The sequence below is a fragment of the Vipera ursinii genome (assembly GCF_947247035.1).
Source record: "Vipera ursinii genome assembly, chromosome: 1".
In the NCBI taxonomy this organism is placed as follows: domain Eukaryota; kingdom Metazoa; phylum Chordata; class Lepidosauria; order Squamata; family Viperidae; genus Vipera; species Vipera ursinii.
This window is the reverse complement of record NC_139512.1, coordinates 99066288-99088577: the sequence shown is the minus strand read 5'-3', so window position 1 is coordinate 99088577 and position 22290 is coordinate 99066288. Positions and strand designations below refer to the sequence as shown.

Here is a 22290-nt window from a genome sequence, read left to right as displayed (position 1 = left end):
GCGCTTAAGTGGGCAGTCAGGCCATTGGCAAGAGTAATACGTCTGAGCAGCTCATCCACCCTGGGGCTGCAGGGGCTGGCCTGGCATGGGACGAACACATACCCCACCCTCCTGCCACCATGCAGGGTAAGGTTACCACCTGCCCCCACCCAGATGCCCTAGCCTCCCCCAAACGTTTTTTACTAACCTGCCTTTCAGCTGCATTCCATTTCTCCACTTCTCAGGCTTCACTGTATGTTGGTGGAACTATCGGTAAAAAAAAATAATTTCCATCAGACTTTCTAACAGTCTGTTGGAACTTTTTGCTTTTTTACCGATAGTCCCACAAAGAAGCAGCGAAGGCTGAGAAGCAGAGAAATGCAATGCAGCTGAAAGGCAGGTTAGTAAAAAAAAAAACGCTTGGGGAGGCGGTAGTGGGCATGGCAATCTTACGCTGCGCAGGTATTGATGCAGGTTACTCATGGATGGGACTGAAGGCCTAGGACTGGGGTGACAGCGGACGTGCCCATAGAGGGCTGTGTGTCGCCTGTGGCACGCGTGCCATAGGTTCACCACCACGGAAATAGCTTCTCCTGCTTGAGCAGCGGGCTGGACTAGAAGACCTCCAAGGTCCCTTCCAGCTCTATTGTATTCTAACTAGACATGTATACATGACAGATGGCTAATGATATATTCAGGAAATATGTCATGTTTTAATTACTAATCAAACAAAAAATCCAACTTCCAATCAGATCTGATTGCTTAACTTTTCAGAAGCACCCAATTATTGCCACATTATAGTTCAACCTATGTTAAAATGTAGGAAAAACAAGGTATTTCCAGTTTGGAACTATTAGGGCAGTTAAAAGGTCACAAAAATGCACGTGCAAGCCATTCATTAAGCAAGATTGCAAAAAAGTGGGATGGTTTGAGGAAACAAAAAGGATCACAGTATGTTGAATTCAACTTGTTTTCTATTAAGCTTTTCATCAAACACACAATGTAAAAACAGTTCGACTCTATAATGAAAAAGGCACTCCATCCAGCAATCATATCCACCACTAATACAAGTAATGTAATTTGAACGGTTGCAAGTTTTTCGCCCATCTCTTAAGGGTGTGATCACGGAGATCAGATCATGTCAGAATCACATCGTTTCTCCACATCTGCTTCATCTGTGTAGTGTCCGGTGATTCTTGCACACTTGTGTTATTTTTTGTGATCTTTCTCATCTTGATGATCGTGTAAAAATTGGGAAATCCAGGACTTTTTTTTGTCATAGAACGCCCAGAACGGAGTTCCAGCACCTTTTCTGCATGGAACCTTGTAGGGTAGGTAAGGTGGGTTATATGACGTGTGAGTTCCGGCACTTTTTTTTTTTTGCAAAAAAAGCACTGGGGAAATCAGCGGCCAAAAGAACGAAAAAACATGCTACCTGCTCACTGAATTAGATATAATCATTCTAGATTGCAAATCAGAACGAGTGCATTCGGAGATTTATTCAACCAGCCAATTTAATCTAAACATTTCACTTCTTCCTATGAGGCAAAAACCTTAACATTCCAATTTTAACTACTTAAAGCAGCTTTTGTCGAAAGTCGCTCTAATCTAATTTAGAACTATCACAACCCACCTATTATCTTTAGAAATGCTCGGAGGTGAATAACGACATGGAAAATACTTTGTTAAAAGTTGGCTGACAGTAAATTGATTCCCTTTCGTCGTGGTGATGACCGAGAAAGCCTTCCCACCCAAGAAAATAAAAGCTTGAACGGGTCGACCAAGCCCCAAGGTGACTAGAAAGATGGTTATTCCAAAAACAGCACAAGCACCCCGCGAAGAGAGAACTAACTCCCTTTGCACCTTCCATTCTAGCCAGCCCTTCTAATCATAAAGCCTGGTTCAATTCGGATAGTTTGCTTCCAAAAGTAACGCTAAGACTCCCCCTCACGGGGAAAGACGAGAGGAGGGGACTAAAATGGCGTCAGTCCCTTTTCCCCTCACTGACGCATTACAGCCTCGCCCGACGTGATATAAAATGGTTGCTGCGACGGCCCCGAACTCAGCATAGACAAGTATCCTGTAGCGTGGAGGTGTTCCCTCGGGCCGATTACCAATAGATGGTGCCATCTAAAGCTAAAATGCCCAATGACGACTACGGGCGGAGTTTGGAATCTCCAAGTGGCCAATGAGTACTAAGTAACTGCTGGTGGCAGGGCCTCCCCGCGCGGCTTTGGGCGGTGCTGGGATAGGCGGGCGGGCGCTGAGACGGCCGTTTCCTGTCCTGGTGCATGGTGGTCGGACGGAGGAATTGTTGGAAAATTTCTCAGCGAGGTTCGTATATAAATGTGTTTTTACCCAGTGTGCCTTATTCTAACCGCCGCCATCTCCGACTGGGATGCTTCACTCTCGGGTTTGGTCTGGCCTAATCCCTTTGCGGCGATGTTCCACAGAGGGAAATGTGCGAGAATATGGGGAGTCGCCCTAGTATCGCGGCTCATATTAATAATAAAGCCGAGGCGTTGCCTCCGCCCGCCCGTTCCCTCTTCCCCCCCCCTTCCTTCATATTCCCGCCTTCTCGGTTTGCCTGGCTCCGGGGCTTTTCCCCTGTGATGTATTTGTCGCGGGGGGCGGGGGGGGGAAAGTTGCCGCGCAAAGTATCCGCTCGGGGTCTTCGGACTTTAGGCGAAGCGGAATCGGGCGACATGTTACTGAACGACTTCCAGGGAAGTGTGCTGAGGAAGCTTTCTTTTTAGGGGCTGCGTCACTAGGGAAGGTTCATATTGTATAGCTTTCGCAAGCCATGACAGAAAAAGGGGGTCTGAGGCATTTTTGTGCTCAAGACATCGATCCGGAGCCGAAGGAGTCTCAAAACGCCACCGTCGCCCCGTGCTCCTTGGAGAATTCACCCACGCCGCACTTTAAAAAAAAAAGAAAGCAACATTTTTTGACAAAGCATCGTATATGCGAGGGAGCGAGCGGTGATCTGAAGCTGCAGGTTCGGAAAGGGAGATTCCAAATCAGTGTGTACGACAATCTTCGTGTCTTCGGTCCATAGTCCTCTGAACACTTTGCCAGTTACTTAAGGAGGTGCACGATTGATTATAATACGCAAATATGACTGATCGAAGCTGTACATACATGATTCTCAACAGGCCCATTTCAGATGAGGTTTTTTAGGTATATGAATACGAGGTTTTCTTCTTGTCCTACTTGTGTGTTTTTTTAAAAAAAATAATTCACTTCTAATTGTACAAAACTCCTAAAACGAAGATAAGATTCCTGTTTCTATATGCTCAACAACCAACAAATGCTAGATCTAGTTGGTGTATGTTGGACTGCAAGTCTAATATAGCTGCACTGGCTCACTGATTTCATTATTTTCAGAGATTTTAGGATTGTGGATTGCTTGGATTGTCTCTTTAAATAAATGTTAATGCCACAAATATTTTAGTTTCACAGAAAAATACATAAAAGTAGAAAGTAATTTCGCCTTTATTCATAAAAATTCACGATCATTTTGACATGCTTTTGAAAACTCAGTATCTTACTGAGTTTATACATTTACTATAGTATTTTTACCATCTTGCAATAAATCACATTTCCAGTTCAACCATGAAGCATACATAGACTTGGTATTATCTCAGTAAATATAAAGTATACATATGTTGTACCATATCAAGAAAATAACATTTTTCCAGTAATTTTAGAACATGATTTGTAAATCTTATTTTAAGAACTTAATAAGATGGTTCTAAATTCACTTAAATCATATATGTATTCCTAACAGGATATAATTAAAATGTGCAATATAGATAAATGTCAACTTTTTAAAAGGGATTTAACTTCCTATTTAAGGGAAGTTCAAAAATATAAGATCAAGAGCGCTTAGCTTCAAATATTAGTGGGACTTATAGTAAATATGCTTTAATCCAAATAGATTTATGTAGAAAATAATCCACAAGGAACAAGATTGATAAAACATTTGTTCATCCAGTAATCATAATTATAATTTTTTAATTTTCTGAAGCAGATTTTTGGAGACTTGAAGAATTCTCTGGAATGAAATGGTCATGGTGTATGGACTCATGGGAAAGAGATGAGTCTGCTTCTTACAGATGTATGCATCTAAATCTAATTCCAATCAACTGAATTAGAAAATCTTATAGACATAAAACATGTTTCTAAGTCTGAAACCCAGGTCATTATTATTATTTTTTAAAACTTAAGTTTTTATGGTGTGTTTTATTTATTGGTCCTACAAATTTAAGGCAACTTTTTTCAATAAACACAGTTCTGATAATTAAGAAAGCTGTGTACTTAATTATGTGTTAGTATTTCATTTGTAGCAGTGATTCTTAAGGGTAGTCCTAGGACCCCGGAAGTCCCCCAAGACCACCTCAGGGGACCACAAGATCAAAATTATTTATCAGCCTATGTTGAAAAATAATACATTTTTTAAAAAAATTCCATTTATATCCCGCCCTTCTCCGAAGACTCAGGGCAGCTTACAAGCTTAGCAGTAGCCTTCATTCTATGTATATGCCTGCTTATTAGGGCTTTCACACACACCCCAAGCAGCATTATTACAAAGTCAGCTTAATTGCCCCCAACAATCTGGGTCCTCATTTTACCTACCTCGGAAGGATGGAAGGCTGAGTCAACCTTGAGCCTGGTGGGATGCGAACCTGCACTAATTGCAGGCAGCTGGTGTTACTTAAGGAGGCATTAGCCCACTGCTCCACCAAGGCTCTGTTATATTAAAATCACATCAAACAATTCTTAGAAATGGTACCAACAAATATATCATAATTTTTAATACATGAAATAATAATTACACTCCATACAAACAAATTATTTTGGAGTCTTCCATAATTTTTAGAAGGGGTCCTCGGGGAAAAAAAGTTTAAGAAACATTGATTAATAACTATATTAATCAGTTGTCTTCCGGGTGAGGTTCAAGGTCTTAGTGATGGTTTTTAAGTCCTTACATGGCATGGGTCTGGAATACCTCGGGGACCACCTGCTGCCGGCGTCAACTCCCCTCCGCCCCGTGCGTTCCCACAGAGGGCCTCCTCAGGGTGCCTCCAGTCAGAGAATGTCGGCTGGTGGCCCCCAGGGGGAGGGCCTTCTCTGTGGGTGCTCCGGCTTTGTGGAACCAGCTGCCGGTTGAGCTCCGGATGGCACCGGATCTCTGCTCCTTCAGTCGCGGGTTAAAGACCCATTTATTTGAACAAGCTGGCCTGGCCTGATGGGGAATCACTTAGGGTTTTAATATTTATATATATTTTTATTGTTTTTATTGTGGGCAATAATTTAATTCTTTTTTAATTTTTGTATTTTTGTAGTTTTAAGATATGCCCTGTTCACCGCCCTGAGTCCTTCGGGAGAAGGGCGGTATAAAAATTTAATAAATAAATAAATAATAAATAAATAACTCAAAGTTGCTTGGGTGCTATTGTGTGACATAATTGGCATCAAATATTTCCATCTAATGTTCCTTCTTGTTAAATGATAGTTTAATTATTATAGACTGAAGCAAGTTAGAATAACATAAAAGAGCCAGGTGGCAGGGAGCAGTGCTTTGGGTTCATTTTCAAGAAGTTAATTTTGAACCTGGGGTACAAAAACAGCATCTGTTTGTAACTTCAGGTATCTGTGTCTTGGATCACAGAATTCTCCTTTAAATGTAATGCAATTATTTTGTCCTGGTATATAGTGCTAAACTGCTCTAATACGAGTTCTTTAGGAGCTTTATTTTTGCAGAAGTTCATTAAGAGGTATTTTTTCCATATGTATACTAGAGCTTTTAATAAATAATTGGGCTATATTGGATTAAATCCAGAATGACCATTCTCCGAATGGAAAATCTCATGTTTGTAGAAGGAACTGGAATCCAGCAGAGGCTCAGGCCAAGGTGGTAATGGGGAGGAGTTATTTTGCTTTTTCATGTGGACAAGTAAGCAACAGGTAGACATTATTGGAACCGTCTCATTTAGCTGTTCTAATTAAAACTGATCCTCAGTCCCTGGATAATTGATTCAGATCTATGTTTAAGCATATATAATTGCTTTAATTTCATCTTACATTGCCAAGACTATAATAAAGCTAATGTGAAATTTATGATGTGAGCCTAGAAATCAAGTTTCATTCTGATCAGTCTTAAATATCAAGGGAGGGAAAGCTATTATGCTGTAATTAACTTGAGGAAACATTGCTATTGTAAAATGTTAACCTAATTAATTCAATATTCTTTTCATCAGAGGAAGTAGATTTAAGTTTCCTGCAACACTAGTTTGGACTGCAGATTGTTCTCCCAGGTCTTTATTTTGCTATTATGAGGTACAGCCTTTATATTTAAGCCTTAATTTTTTTTACTTTAGAAATGTTTCATGCATTCTCCCAGGTGTACCTCCTGTAGGTGAAGATCATTACATTATATTACTCTTAGAGAGGAAGAATTTAACGGAGAACTGAATTTAGAATAGTAGTCATAGAAAATATTCCTTATTACAATATTAAACACATTGAAGAAGCATTTGCTCTTAGATGGGGATGATCCTAATCATCAGTATATTGGGTCTTGGGTCCTGAAAATTTCTCCAAATTTTCCCACCAATAACTTTACAAGGAAAGACGAGGAAAACAACTGAGCTTTGTACAGGTAGTCCTCGTATTACAATTTGTTTATTGGGTGAAGTTACAGTGGCACTGAAAAAGTGACTTATGGCTGATTTTTATACTTATAACCATTGCACCATCCCCATGGTCATGTGATCAAAATTGGGTGCTCGGCAACTTGCATGTATTTATAACAGTTGTAGTGTCCCGGGGTTCATGTGACCACCTTTTGCTATCTTCTGACAAGCAAAACCAATGGGGAAGCCAGCTTCATTTATGACCATGTTACTAACTTAACAACTGCAGTGATTCGCTTAACAGCTGTGGCAAGAAAGATCTTAAAATGGGCAAAACTCACTTAATAACTGTCTTGCTTAGCAATGGAAATTTTGAACTCAGTTGTCCTAAATTGAGGACTATCTCTATGCCTACTTAACTGAAAGTAATATTCATTGAGAAAAGTGAACATTTTCCTAAAAAGTAGGCATTGACTGGAGGCTTAAAAACCTAAGCAGGTAGCATATTTAGAAATACCTTTTAATTTAGTGGGATTTATTTCTGAGATCTGGACTGTTAATAACTGCTTCATTGAGATTATAGCTGGTTGTCTTATGTTAGCCACTTTTTCAGTTGGCTTTAATTTTTTCCAAGCATCAGGTCTTTTTCAGTTACTCTTTGCACTATGCAACCAAAATATTTAAGCTTACCTTCATTATTTTTCTAATGAATAGTCTGTGTAATATTTCTACAGTTAAAGGTATTCTCAATTTTCTTCAGTACCACAATTCAAAGGTAACAGGTTTTTTTTTCATTTTTCTGATGCTGCAGCTTTCATATCTATTTATAATATTGTTTGGGTCATGATTTTTCCAACTGCAATCCAAAAAACTGATGAGAAAATTAGGGTGCTGGAGATAATTGAGAATATCTTGGATGAGAAGACATATCTTTGTTGTCAGTGTGACAACACTGCACTTTTTTTGTACTTAAGAAAATATGTATTTTCTTGTACCTAAGGAAAATAAAGTTTATCTTTTTTACTTAGTTAAAGTACTTCCATTTGCAAAAGATAGTACTGTGCGTGAAACATGTTATGGAAATGTATAAAATTGAGGGTGGGAAGAATCAAAATTCATCCAAATGTAATGAATGGATTATGGGATGGGATTTCCTGCTTCTGAAATCTGTTCATAGGCTCCTATGGGGCACATGGGTGCACAGAAAGAGGTGGAATTTATTATAATGCTCTGTCCATAGACAAACACATTTGGATATAATCAGATGGATTTATTTAAATATTAACCAGTTTCTGTAAATGAAATTAGCTTTATTCTGAATTTATTTGATAGTTCAAAAGAAATTTTTTCATGCAGTGTCATAAATTGTGATAGTTGTAGGCATAGATGGTTTTAAAGAGAAATGATCAAATTCATGGAATCCATCAATATTAGCCTGTCACAACTCCCGCTGATGATCCCAGCAAAACAAACACACCTGAGACCTGTTTAGGGGACAACTTTCGAGGGGTTCTCAGTACCTCTAGATTTTTATGGTCAGTCCACACTTCAAAAGGCACTTTGCTTCCCTCAAAGAAATGATCCCATATTAATAAGGCCCACCTCACTGCAAGAGCCTCCTTTTCTCATATTGCCCATCGCCTTTCAGTATCAGTTAATTTCCTGGAGGTATAGGCGCAGGGTTGCAGGTTCCCCATTTGATTTCTCTGCAGAAGGACCGCTCCTACTCGCATCGGTTTGGATTATGAACTTTTTGCCAGGATCGGGCTGTTCCCGGACAGGCTCAGCTGCAAATAGTCTTTTTTAAGTTTTCAAATGCTGCTTGGCATTCCGTAGACCATGACATGTTGACAGGGTTGAGGCTCTCCCCCCCCCTTTTCTGGTTTTCAACAATTCAGTAATTGGCAGGGCTATCTTGGCAAAAGAAGGAATGAATTGCCAATAGAAGTTTGTGAACCCTAGGAAGCTCTGAAGCTGTTTACAGGTTCGGAGAGGCTGCCACTCAAGCACCTCTTTGATCTTGGCTGGTTTCATTTCAACCTCCTCGCTGAAAGTCCGGTACCCAAGGTAGTTGAGGCATGTTTGATGGAAATTACAATTAGAGAGCTTAGCATAAAGCTTGGCTTTCAGCAACTTTTTGAGCACCTCAAAATTTGACGTGCTCTGCCATGGTTTCAGTTTAAATAAAGATGTCATCAAGATAGACTAGAACCCCTTTCTTTATACAGGTGATCATGCAGCACTTGATTGATTAATTGCATGAACACGGCAGGGGCCCCTTTGAAGGCCAAAAGGCATAACTTTCAGATGGAAGCTTCCCAGAGGGCATTTTTTTTTCTCTTTAAACAGAACAGGTAGCCACATGTGATTTTGCGGGTTGGATGAAGCCTCTAGCTAGATTCTTATTGATGTATTCCCTCAACTCTTTTAACACTGGGCGTCATTGAATACATTTTTGGCTTGGGAAATTTGGCTTCCGTTAGGATCTCAATCGCACAGTCAGTCGCCTGGTTGGGGGGGGGAAGGTTGTCACATTCCTTTTCGCTAAAAACTTCTGCTAAGTTTCAGTATTCACTGGGTTTTAGCTGGGTCCCTGGAATAGGTTCTATGGCCACTCTTAATAATTCAAGGGACTGTTCTTGGTCTTCAATTGCGCCAGCTCCCCGCACTTCACTGGGTGAGATAGGAGGGATGGGTCCCATTGCTAACCTTAATGACCTCACTCCATCTTCCCACCAGATCAAGGCGCGCCATTTATTGAGGCAAGCTAATCCGAGAATGACAGCCTCAGTCATTTTTGGAACCACTGCAAAGCAGATGGTTTCCCAGTGTGCCCCCATTTCTAAACGCATTGGTTCGGTTGGGTGGATAGCGGGAGCTCTCCCAAGGAGAGACCTGTCTGCCTGTTTGAATTTCATGGCTAGGGTAGTTTAGCATGAATTCCTAGTTTTAGCACTATAGGGAGGTTGATTATGCACCGGGTCCAACCCGAGTCAGTTAAGGCATTTAGGTCCATCTGGGCTCTTGTTTTGGGTGCTGTGATTTTTAAGGAGATGGTAAAAGGCAGGACGGGTTGACTCACCATTGGGTCATTTTCCCCTTCATCGTCGCTGTCATACAGTGCTGGCATTGAGAGTCGCACTGACGGTGTTTCCTCTTTCCCTGGGGGCATAAAGGTGACCCTTGTGGCTTGCTCTTGGTCAGCCCAATTGGATCTTTCCCAGTGGAGTTCTTTTTCCAAACTTGACATAGCCATTATAGCTAAATGGAGCTCCCATTTCAGAAGCAATACATCATTGGATAACATTTTTCTTAGAGAAAAAAAGGAATAAGTAGCTATTCATTCTCAACTTTCTGAAAATACCTGGTTAGACTCAAAAAGAAATCGTGTTTTTTCTAAAATCCTCTTTTCTCACCTTTATTACTCATTTATAAACAACTCAAGGTGGTGAATATATTTAATATTCCTTCCTCCTATTTTCCCCCCACAACAAGAACCCTGTGAAATGGGTTTGGGCTAAGAAAGAACCACTAGCTCAAAGGAACCCAACCTGCTTTCATGCCTTAAAAGGTAAAGGTTCCCCCACACATGCGTGCTAGTCGTTTCAAAGCCGAAGAGCCAGCGCTTGTCCGAGGACGTCTCTGTGGTCATGTGGCCGGCATGACTAGATGCCAAAGGCGCACGGAACGCTGTTACCTTCCCACCGGAGCGGTCCCTATTTTTCTACTTGCATTTTTACGTGCTTTCGAACTGCTAGGTTGGCAGAAGCTGGGACGAGTAACAGGCGCTCACTCTGTTACGCGGCACTCGGGATTTGACCCGCCAAACTGCTGACCTTCTGATCGACAAGCTCAGCGTCCTAACCTACTGAGCCACCGCGTCCCTTTTTCATGCCTTAGGTGGGACTAAAACTCCATATCTCCTAGCTTCCAGCCTAGTGCCTTAAGGCGAAACTGGCTCTTTTTGCCTCATTTTTGCCTCTTTTTCATGCAACAAAGCTTTTATCTTGAAAAATTTAGGTACACCTAAAACAACTTTCTTTTTGAAAATGTATTTGGTAATTTTAATGAAAAATGAATTAATAAAACTTAAGTTGCATTTAAGAAAAATCTATGATCTTTTTTCAAATTAATTGGCATTAAGAGTTAAAATGCTCTAAATGCTGTTTTTGGTAATCTTATGCACATATAAAATATACCAAAGCATACTTCTGAGTTTTGATTATATTTAAAATTGTAATTTTGGGGAAAGGAAAAGTTTTTTTTTTTGCACTCTCCTCTGTGTTACTGTAAACAGGCTACTGCAGAATGGGAGCATGATCTCCTCTGATGCTCCTTGATTCTATTACTGGATTTATAATTATGTATAAGCCAGGATTTGTTGATGAATTTATTGTTTTTCAGTTTTTATTTTCCAGGTTTTTGAATAATAATTAACAATAACAAATAACAAAAGTGAATTAAATAAAGTTTAAAAAGTAGGAATCACAGTGACAGTACAGGGCTCTTGCACAGATAACATGGAATATGAAATTATCCTAGGACGGCTGAGACAGCATGAGGTAAAGAAAAGCACATAGAGAGAAACAGATAAAAAGCTAAAAATATATGCTGATTTTGAGGAGCATATAGGAAGAATTAGTAGTCAATGGTAGTATGTCTGCTCATGTTAACCCACTGTTTTTTTTGTGGTCCTTGGGTCCTTGCAGGATTGTGTTCTTGCAAATCAACAGCAAAAAGCCATAAAGTAACAGCTTAGTTTTCTGCTTTTTAAAAAAGTACAACTAAAGTAAATTTGTTAATCCTAAGATTAACAAGTAAACCCTGCTAAAGCCCACAAAAGATGCAAAACGTATACCATTATCCTGTACCTGAATTTTATTTTATTCAGTCCCCGACCCCAAAAATATGCAGTGTGAGAATATATATCAATCAAGTGAAACTGGACTCCTAGGAATGCCTATTCCAATTTAATCCATAAATTAGTATTATCAGTATTTTGTCAAAAAAGTAAAATATCCTTTTGAGTGTTCAATATTCTTGAGACAAGTTCAGCTCCAGATATCTACATACAAAGAAAATTGTGGCATTTTGGTAACAACATGGAATTGGTTTGCTACTGTCATCTTCCAATATGTTTTTGATTTGCAGTATACCCTATTGCCGTGGAATTTTCTGATGATAGCTAGTCTTAAATCTGATCTGATTAGCCTTTTTGAAAGCTCAGTGCTGCCACTTGCTTTCTACTATGTAGTAGCTATTGCAGAGCAAACCGACCATCCTGGGCCCAAGGGCTGGTTTTTCTACATTTGCAGAGCAAATGTAGAAAAACCAGCTGAAGACCCTATTTTATTATTCAGTAGCATCAATTGCATTAGCTAATTGACGTGACTTTGTATGAATTCTGTGGTCTTTTCTTTAAAGTAAACCAATCTTGTGTATTTCTGTTTCAGTCCCCAATTTCTTATTTAGAAAGGGATATCGTAATTCTTTAGAACTTTTTCCACTTCTCTGCATAAACTAGTCCTATCAGAATGTTTATTAATATTTGAGCCTTTAACGTCACAATATTTTCCATTGGAGAACAAAACTATTCAAAATAAGGTTTAAAAATAATTCAGAAAACATTTTTGAGAGAAGCAAGGATTCTTGATATGCCTCATTAGAGAATTATAAGCATTTGCAAAATTATTTCTTCCTTAAAAAATAATCACAAATACTTAATGGTCTGAGAAATATTAAAATGTTGGTGAAAGGAATATTGTTTGAATCTAATTCAAATATTATTTGTATTCGCTTTCTGTTATGTTTAGGTAGACAATGTTACTAGCCCAGATAAATCGGGATTCTCAGGGAATGACAGAGTTCTCTGGAGGAGGGATGGAAGCTCAGCATGTAACTCTCTGTTTAACAGAAGCTGTAGCTGTACAAGGTAAGTTATTTGGATAATCCCCTTCCCAACAAGCCCAAATCTGTTTGAACTTAAAAATAAAACACACATTGGTATTGTGGGTTTTTAAATGCTGCACAAAATTTAGTCAGAATATTGCCCAAAGCTTAAAATGTCTTATTAATTCCTGCAGTGGAAGGGTAGTAAGTGTTGCAAATGCTAATACCAGTTTTTTATTGTTATAGATGGAGACAACTTGGACAACATGGAAGGAGTGAGTTTACAGGCAGTTACTCTTTCTGATGGATCCACTGCCTATATACAACACAATTCAAAAGGTATATCTAGAAGAGTGTTATTGCAAATTATTTAATAAAAATAATCTCAGAAATTTATTCTTTCAAGCTGTGGTCAGTTTACAAAGTTAAATTGTATTTGTTATAAATAGTAATAGAAGCTTGGCCCAAAGAATTAGGGCTGTATTCGTTAATTCAGAACCAGCAGAACCTCTTTGTGTGTTCAGAATTAGAGAATAAATAGCTAGTTGGCTCACAAGCAAGTGACTCTAGTGAGCATACAAGACTAAAACAAAACTAAAAGAATAACCATCTAAAATCATTATCATTAACAAATTTTAAAAACATTAAAAACTATAAAAAGCAGGAATAATAAACAGGAAGTGAGTAGTCATGGAGCAAACTCAGTAAATCACATGATCTTGGGTCTCCAGGCCTGCTGGCATAACCATGTCTTGAGGGATCTTTGCAAAAATTATCTGAACATTTTTAGTCATTTTATTTTAAAATAACGTTTAAAATGTGACATGGGGTCAATTCTAAAAAAAATAGATGTAATTACATTGCCTTGAAATCCAGATCAGTCTACATATATGTGAACAGCATCCCAGTGTTTATTCTCCTGAATTTGAATTGCTTGTTTTGTTGAGAAAAGGGAAAAGTAATTTTTTTTAAAAAGTATGCTCTGATTTTCACATGCATATACTACATACAGATAACTCATACCCCTAGCTGTTTTACTTGAGTAAAAGAATGATGAAGTCAAAATAGAATTAACATTAATATAAGTGGATCTTACTTTCTTGGCTGCATTATGAGCGCCAATCCAAAATCAGCAGAATATATGAATGCTATTACTCCCAGGATGTCTTCTAGTCCATATGATCTCTTTTTTAATAATCTGTCTGGGAAATTGAGAGGACAGTCATATTAATTCAGCTTCTCAGGTGATCTGATTCAACTTGAGATAAGCAACTTGAGGACATTTTCTGTGTACAGTAATTCCAGTGCAGCAAGAAATCCAGATGCTGGATGCTGAGTTTGAAAAATGACCTATGGAAAATATTTCTGCATGTTGAAAATGCATTCCAGGTATAAATTTGCAGTGCAGCCTGTTTCTTTGCAGCATGCTCCTCTTGATGGAGATTCAGTGTTCAATATATTTCTATTTCAGATGGCAAATTAATGGATGGCCAGGTGATACAGCTGGAAGATGGCTCAGCTGCCTATGTTCAACACGTTCCCATGTCTAAAAGTAGTAAGTATATTTCATTAAATACAAATTTCAGCCTATTGACTGCATGATAAAATGAATTATAATGCCTTATCATTTTAACACTGCATAAAATATCATTGTTTGAATTTTGAAGTTCATTATTGATATATTTTCTAGTGCAAATTAAAATATTAAAATAAGGACATGAACATTTGTAATTATAGGATATTGCATCATTGAAATTGTGTTTTTCCTTTTTTGATGTAGGAGACAGTCTTCATTTAGAAGATGGGCAGGCGGTTCAGCTTGAAGATGGAACAACAGCCTTTATACATCACACTTCAAAAGGTAAATTAGATGTCAATATATATTGTTAATTTTCCAGTTAGGTTATCTCAATTTCTCTTCAATTTATGAAATATATTTTTCAAGATTTGCCCTATTTCAATACATTCCTGTACAGAAACGTCCCAAAGTTAGCATATACTTTCATTTGGGGAAAGTATTTTTCACTTACTTTGTGGCTTGCAGTCTTAATTCCCATCTTTCTGGAGAGAACATATGGGATTATAGAGTGACATCAATCAAAATCACCTGAACTATTTCTTTCAATTCAAAACACGTTTATTGCTAATCACATAAACAGTGTATATGTTCTAAACTATTGCAAATAACCAGTGTATTTCAGATTGTATTTATATTATAAAACAAGAAATTCACTTTGTTATCTAAAATCTTTATCTGGAATTCAGTAACAATCCATATTTTACTGCATAAGTTTAAACAAAAACAAAACATCCTATAATTGTGTGGGCAACTCAGTTTATTCTGTAGTAGGTCCAGGCAATGATCTAGATTCAAAGTGGGAGGTAATTCAGAACACATTTATTTACCAATCAATAACTCTTTGAGGATGGATTTTATTTAATGAAATGAGGCAAACGTATCCATAGACATTCCAAATAACTTTTTTCTCTGTAAATCCATATGGCTTCATACTTATGCTTGGAAATTTATTTCCCGAGAATGAAACATAAAAAGTTCTTTTGCTAATGTACAAAGTTACTAGTGCATACATATGTAAAGTGGTAATTAGATTTAGCCCTCTAAATGCTGGATATTAATTGCTAAAGTTTCTATGAACAAATTCATACACATATTCTTGTTTTAAAAGTCAATTGTGGTACTGTATATATTCCTTCATTTTAACAATGATCTTAAAATGCTTTAAGAAATATCCCAGACTTCTAGGATTTTATTCATAGGTGATTTAACCATTAGAATAGTTGTTGCCAACCTTTTCTATACCCCGCACCCCTAGACACTTCTGATATATTCTCGTACCCTTTACAATAGTTCGAAATAACTATAATTTTGAAGACCCAAATTTTTGCACCCCCTGGAATTTCATCTCGCACCCTCAGGAGGTGCGACTGCCCCTGGTTGGAAACCCCTCCATTAGAAACTTAAGACAGGTGAGTTTGTGAGAGCATGCAAATCTTAGGTTACATGCCTGCCTAGTTGGCTAAAGATGATATCTATATAAGCTGCTGAATATATCTGGGGAGGTGGTAATTCTAATGATAATTTAAACATTTAAACATTCATTCCATAATGAATGAAATAGAGAATTCACAATAGAATGGTGTTCTTAATTATGCCTTTCCTTTTGTGACATAGATGATTTATTGTCTTAATATTCATCTTAAATAATTTATCAGACAGTTATGACCAGAGTGCCCTGCAAGCAGTACAACTAGAAGATGGGACCACTGCTTACATTCACCATACTGTACAAGTGCCACAATCGGATACCATATTAGCTATTCAGGCAGATGGCACAGTGGCAGGTCTTCATACAGGAGATGCCACTATTGACCCAGATACTATAACTGCTCTGGAACAATATGCAGCCAAGGTACTTTGTTCTACATATAGTTTATATTGGTGAACATGATAAAATCAAAGTGAATTATATTGCAATTAAAGTACATTGTAATAGTAGCCAGTAGTCAGGCTCGTATATAGTATACTTGTTTATGGTTTAGCATGTTGTGTGAACTCATAATTGTAGCTTATTCAATAAAACATATTTAAGGAAATCCTGTGCAATATGTGAATTGTGTTATTTAAATCAAACTGGCTGCCCTTAAATATATAAAGGTAAAGGTTCCCCCGCACATGCGTGCTAGTCGTTTCCAATTCTAGGGGCCGGTACTCATCTCGGTTTCAAAGCCAAAGAGCCAGCACTTGTCCGAGGACGTCTCTGTGGTCATGTGGTCGGCATGACTAGATGTCAAAGGCGCACGGAACGCTGTTACCTTCCCACCGTAGTGGTCCCTATTTTATACTTGCATTTTTACGTGCTTTCGAACTGCTAGGTTGGCAGAAGCTGGGACGAGTAACAGGTGCTCACTCGGGATTTGACCCGCCAAACTGCCGACCTTCTGATCAACAAGCTCAGCGTCCTAACCCACTGAGCCACTGCGTCCCTTTTCTTAAATATATAGTAGAATTGATATTCGAAGAGGGTTTGAATGGAGGTTGGAAACAGTTTATAGAGATTGGACTGGAGTACAGCAAACCATTAGAAGTACAGTCAAAGAATTCAGACGTAATAGATATACCAGATATTAAATGATTAATAGAAATATAGCATCTGTGGTTTCATATTTTATATTTGTAGCAAACAAGATCTTGAGAAAATAATTCTGATCATAAATCATTCGCGTGTAAAGAAAATTAATAACGTATTTTAATGTCTATAAATCAGTTCTATAATATAGCTCCTTGGAGAAAAGAATATTAATTACATTTTAAAAGATGATTTTAGTAACAAATAACAAAGAAGGATTTAGGAATTTCAACAGTGGTGTGCTAGAACTTTTTTCTTCTGGCAGAATTATTCTTGTTAGGTATTCCTACTCCTGCAAGAAGAAAAATATCCATTGGCTCTTAAAATGTTATTCTGGAGAATTATGGAATCCTTACACCAGGGGTCGGCAACCTGAAAAAGCAAAAGAGCCACTGGGAACCGGTTCCATCACACATAAAAAAAGTGGGAGCCGCGCATAAAACAAAATGTTTTGCGCATGCACAAAACATTGTTTTATGCATGTGCATGGATACACGCGCGCAGTTCCACTTTTTTTATGTGGACGCACCTGCACGCCAGCTGCGATGGGTCTCCGTGGTGACGGGCACTGGGTTGCGACGCCACCTTCAGCCCGGGCGTCGCCGGAGCCACCCCCAGGACCTCCAAACTGCCGCCCGAACACCTGTTTGGAGACCTGCTGGTGCCGGTTTAGAACCGGCACCAGAAGGTCTCCAAACCGCACCTCCGCCCGAACACCAGCAGGTCTCCAAACGGGTGTTCAGGCGGAGGTGTGCGCGCAGCTCCGCCCGAACAGCGGTTTGGAGACCTGCTGGTGCCGGTTTAGAAAGCTGCTGCGGGCCTCGGCAGCTTTCTAAACCGGCATCAGCAGGTCTCCAAACCGCACCTCCGCCCAAACACCAGCAGGTCTCGACATGGGTTTTCGGGCGGAGGTGCGCGCGCAGCTCTCCAAAGGTTTGGAGAGCTGCGCGTGCACCTCCACCCAAACAGCGGTTTGGAGACCTGCTGGTGCTGGTTTAGAAAGCTGCCGCGGCCCGCAACAGCTTTCTAAACCGGCACCAGCAGGTCTCCAAACCGCACCTTCGCCCGAACACCAGCAGGTCTCCAAACGGGTGTTCGGGTGGAGGTGCGAGAGAGGTGCGCGCGCAGCTCTCCAAACCTTTGGAGAGGTGCGCGCGCACCGGGTGACTGGGAGCCGCAGGAGACGGCTCAAAGAGCCGCATGCGGCTCTGGTTGCCGACCCGTGCCTTAGACAAATATGAACGGAAAATAGACAAAAAAAAATCTTCTGTTTTTCCCAACAAACCTTTCACTTGAGGAAAGACTCTTCTATAAGCAGAAGGAATGTGTCTGCATTCAACTAATATTAAGAAATTCACCATGCATATTTAAGGGATCTTGGCCTTTGTTTGCATAGATATAGTATAATTACTTTTAATGCTTTAGATTGCAATTTTGTGCACCACAGTGGACAATGCAGCAGTACCTTCTCGGCAGCCCCTAAACCATTTGTAATTTGGATGTTCTCGTTATTTAAAACAACCATCAGAAATCTTCTACTTAATTTATTGTGTAAGACTATTTGATTAGGTTGATGAAGAGTTTATAGAGAATAAAATTTTGTGAAAGTGAACAAGCACAAAGATTTTAAAGATTTAATTTTTTAATTTGCAGGTGTCTATTGATGGAAGTGACAGCATTAGTAACACTGGGATGATAGGTGACAATGAACAAGATAAAAAAATGCAGGTCTGTAAAAATCTGATTTGCCCTCTGATTTTTCTAAAACTAGAATAAAAATAAGTACTTAGTTTTGTTCAATATAAAGAAATTTAACATGAATATTCTATTCTTGCCCATATAAAGGAATGTGTTATACTAAGTATAGAACGTGCAAAATGCCTTTCCATGTAGTGTTAAATCATATTGTCATTCACTACAGAAAAGTGTTGAGATGGATATAAATAAATTTCATCCAAGGATAATCCCTTCTCTATGCAAGATGAAAAAGACTACAAGTGAGCATTACACAGTTTCTACACATATTATATGAAAGAACTGTAACTTTCATGGGTGTGGAGTTCTCTCATTTCAAAAATTTACATTGCAAATAATCATTTTTTTCAATTCTGATTTGAATTTTGTCTGACACATTGCTCCAAATTTAATGTGTACTAACATCCTAACACAAGACACATCCTAAGATAAGAATGTAGGTATATACATTAAATTTATGAAAAGCTGTGTAGGTAAAGACAAATCACACCATCTGTATACTTGTTGGTATGCCATATTAAATGACATTTGTTGCTGTGATCATATTACAGATTCATTTTGTGGGCCCTGCATTAGTTATCATTTGGTTTCTGGACACAGTTCCAAATACTAATTTAAATTATAAAAGCCTGTAAAGCTTGGTGCCAAGGTACCTTCAGGGCTATCTACCTGAACAAGAGCTGGCCTCTGAGAACCTCCTGGAAGTAACAGCTGATTTTTGTGAGATGATAGGAGCTGAGAACAGAAAGCAATTTTTGTTAGTTTTATTATTTTTTTATGGCACCACCTGATCTGTTGGCCTCCATAGTAATGGTCTTCAAGATATTAGTGTAAACCTAATTTTTCTGAAAGGACTTGATTGCAGGGGCTAATTATTCACTTTTAATTATTTTTAATTAAAATATTATCAATAATTATTATTTATTGGTATACTTAAAATTATTATAGGTGGGCCATTCTGCCTCTGGTATGAACAAGCCAAAATTTCTGACACAAAATATTCTGGACATGGAGAGACAACAAGATCAGTCTTGCTTGTCCAGAAACATTTATAATGGACCTGTTTAATACTGTCCTCTCAGGTGTCCTAGAAGTCAGATACAAGAAAGTGCTATGTGATATGGGTACTGTTATGAAGAATCTATTGCCCTTTTCTTACTGTATTGCTGATTTTTTAGGGACATTTATTTCTCCTCATTTGATAAAATATCCAAATTGTATCAAACTATTTTACATACATATAAGAGTTTCCTTTTATATATAATTTTATTAACAAAAAATTAGTTTAAAAAGCACTATGCTGTTTTAATAAACTGCCTAAAATGTTTCTTCATAAGATCTCTATAAAAAAATCAGACTAGTCCTAAATAGCATTTATTGGCAATTCACTTTGAGGACTGGGTAGATTTTTAGACTTGAAGAGTGTATTGGTATGTGTGAAAAAAGACTTTTTTTAAAAAAATAATGCACTTTTAATGGATGCTGTATGAGGGCTCTGTATTTTCCAAAGCACCTTCTCCCCTTCAAACCTAGCACTACACATCCCTATTTATTTGTACTTCATACTGTCTGATTGCAATGTACCTTTATGTATTTTTTAAAAAAACCTTTAAATTAATGATTAAGAATCTTAAGGAAAATACTGATATTTAGGTGCCAAGAGATGTAGGAAGCATTTTGAATTGTACCATTTTAAATTACTCTTGTTTTTTTAATGCAGGTCCTTTTCTAGACTTTAGATATGACTGACATGTTAATATTGCCATTTCTTCCCATTTAGATTGTCTTGCAGAGCCATGGCACAAGAGTAACAACTAAGTCCCAGTCAACTGGAGATAAGGCTTTTCGCTGTGACTATGAAGGCTGTGGAAAATTGTATACTACTGCTCATCACCTTAAGGTTATTGTTGAAAAACTATCCAAACCTTCCAGTTGTTCTTTGCAATTAAATATTGATCTGAAAATAATAGAAATGCAGTCAACATCTGGAAGATGATAGTTTAAATTTTACCTTTTTTGCAGGGATGCTACATATATTTTAATATTTCTGAATCTGTACTTCTAAGTGCTTAGTTATAAGCACTTAATAAATAAAAGTACTAATAATACTAATTTTCTAACTACCATGGAGAATGGGCTGCAGTTCATATAGAAAATTTTAAATGTGTATTATATTTTAATATAATGTTTTAATACATATATTATAACAGATATTAGGCCTAACACGGACATTTTAGTATAAGAATTGTTTGAAAATGATAAAAAACAATGTCACCTTCCTATTTTGGGAGGTTTTTGACTGAGTCAGGCAATCTAATCATAGAATTCCTCTAATTCTTTAACAGAAATTCTTTTGTCAATTTAGATAAATGATGAAACTGCTTCTGTACTTTTAACTTTCCTTTCAAAAGTTTTAACTAGGCCTTAAAAGGTATTGCTATAAAGAATGACATTGTTTTTTGCAAATTATTAAACATGCTATGCATCCATTTTGTGATGGCAATAATTTTTTGATCCTTATAAGGCATCACTCAAATGGTAATATGGTCATTCTAATTCATTTCGGCCAGCATGAGCAAATTGACTTTTGCTTTTACTTACTATACATTCTGTACATACAGTCATATTACAAAATATATGATTTTTGTCTTTCAACAGGTACATGAAAGATCACACACAGGAGATCGGCCTTATCAGTGTGACCATCCAGGTTGTGGTAAAGCATTTGCAACAGGTAGGGTGTTAATTCTTTTTAAGTGGAAATTTTAATTAAAGATTTATAAATAATGCAATCTTACTATTTTAGTGATGCCAAAGAAACATGCAAATCATTGAATTTCATAGAAAATTAAAGATAGATGGAATAAAATTTTTAAAACATTCATATAATCTTTCTCAAGGTTATGGATTAAAAAGTCATGTCCGAACACATACTGGAGAGAAGCCTTATAGATGTTCGGAAGAAAACTGTACAAAGTCATTCAAGACTTCAGGAGACTTGCAGAAACATATAAGAACCCATACAGGTATTTTGCATATTAATGCTACTTTAATTTTTTATAATGGCTTATTTGGATATCATAAAGTATTTCTTAAGGTTATCTCTAAACAATCCATTCTAAATCCTAAAGCTCCAAGTGTATTGTTTTACTGCATATGCTGAGGATAAGTCCCATTTAATTCAGAGATTCTTATATCTGAATATACAAATATAGGGCTTAACTAAATTACTTCAAACTTTTTGAAACTTAAAAATCTTAAATGAGTCTTGTAACACCTTTATTCACTTTATATAAAATGTTCAACAAAAATACTTTTTCTTCCCATGTAACTTAGAAACTTTGTTGCTATCAATAAACATTCCTAAATTCCAACGAAATTTAGCAACATAGACATGTAAAGGCACCATGGATCTAGAATAAAATAATGACAACATAACTGTTTAGTAATAGGCAGCAGCAGCAACAACAATCATAATCTTTCTGAGTTAAAATAACATTCTTTTTTTTTAAACCAGCCACCTAAATTTCTGCATGGAGTTGGTTTCTTTGGTAGGATGTTTGCAGTTGGAGAGTACCACAGTAAAAGTCCATTTCCATTGACAAATCAATTAAATCTAGAAACAAAAATTTAAAAAAGAAGCTCTTTTAATACTGATTCTGTATGGCTAAGGTTAACAATGTGGGTTAGCTAACTGTTGTATTTTTGCCAATGACCCATGTTTGCATAATCTTCATGAACAGGCCCACATAGAAGACCTTGCAATAGCTTGTCTGGTGACTGCCAGGAGGATATACAGCTGATATAGGGATGAAACTGTTGAAATGCAGTTTATGCCATACAGACCTGGCCTAAGAGTATCCAAAACTGCAGATTTGTTT

At 37.7% G+C, this 22290-nt stretch overlaps 1 protein-coding gene across 4 annotated transcripts in view; it reads left to right on the top strand.

Moving 5' to 3' along the window:
• The first annotated feature begins 2248 nt into the window (after positions 1-2248).
• Positions 2249-22290, top strand: part of ZNF143 (zinc finger protein 143) — a 33863-nt gene continuing 13821 nt past the window's right edge. For 2 of the 4 annotated variants that reach the window (XM_083348892.1, XM_083348895.1), the window contains exons 1-10: positions 2249-2313; positions 12431-12549; positions 12753-12845; positions 13978-14061; positions 14287-14367; positions 15741-15937; positions 18308-18382; positions 20190-20309; positions 21068-21143; positions 21310-21435. In XM_083348892.1, the coding sequence (XP_083205018.1) occupies positions 12438-12549; positions 12753-12845; positions 13978-14061; positions 14287-14367; positions 15741-15937; positions 18308-18382; positions 20190-20309; positions 21068-21143; positions 21310-21435 (964 nt within the window). In that variant the 5' untranslated portion in view covers positions 2249-2313; positions 12431-12437. Of the gene's footprint in view, positions 2314-2735; positions 3160-12430; positions 12550-12752; positions 12846-13977; positions 14062-14286; positions 14368-15740; positions 15938-18307; positions 18383-20189; positions 20310-21067; positions 21144-21309; positions 21436-22290 lie in introns of all 4 variants that reach the window. The other 2 variants (XM_083348893.1, XM_083348894.1) reach the window with 2 other exon arrangements.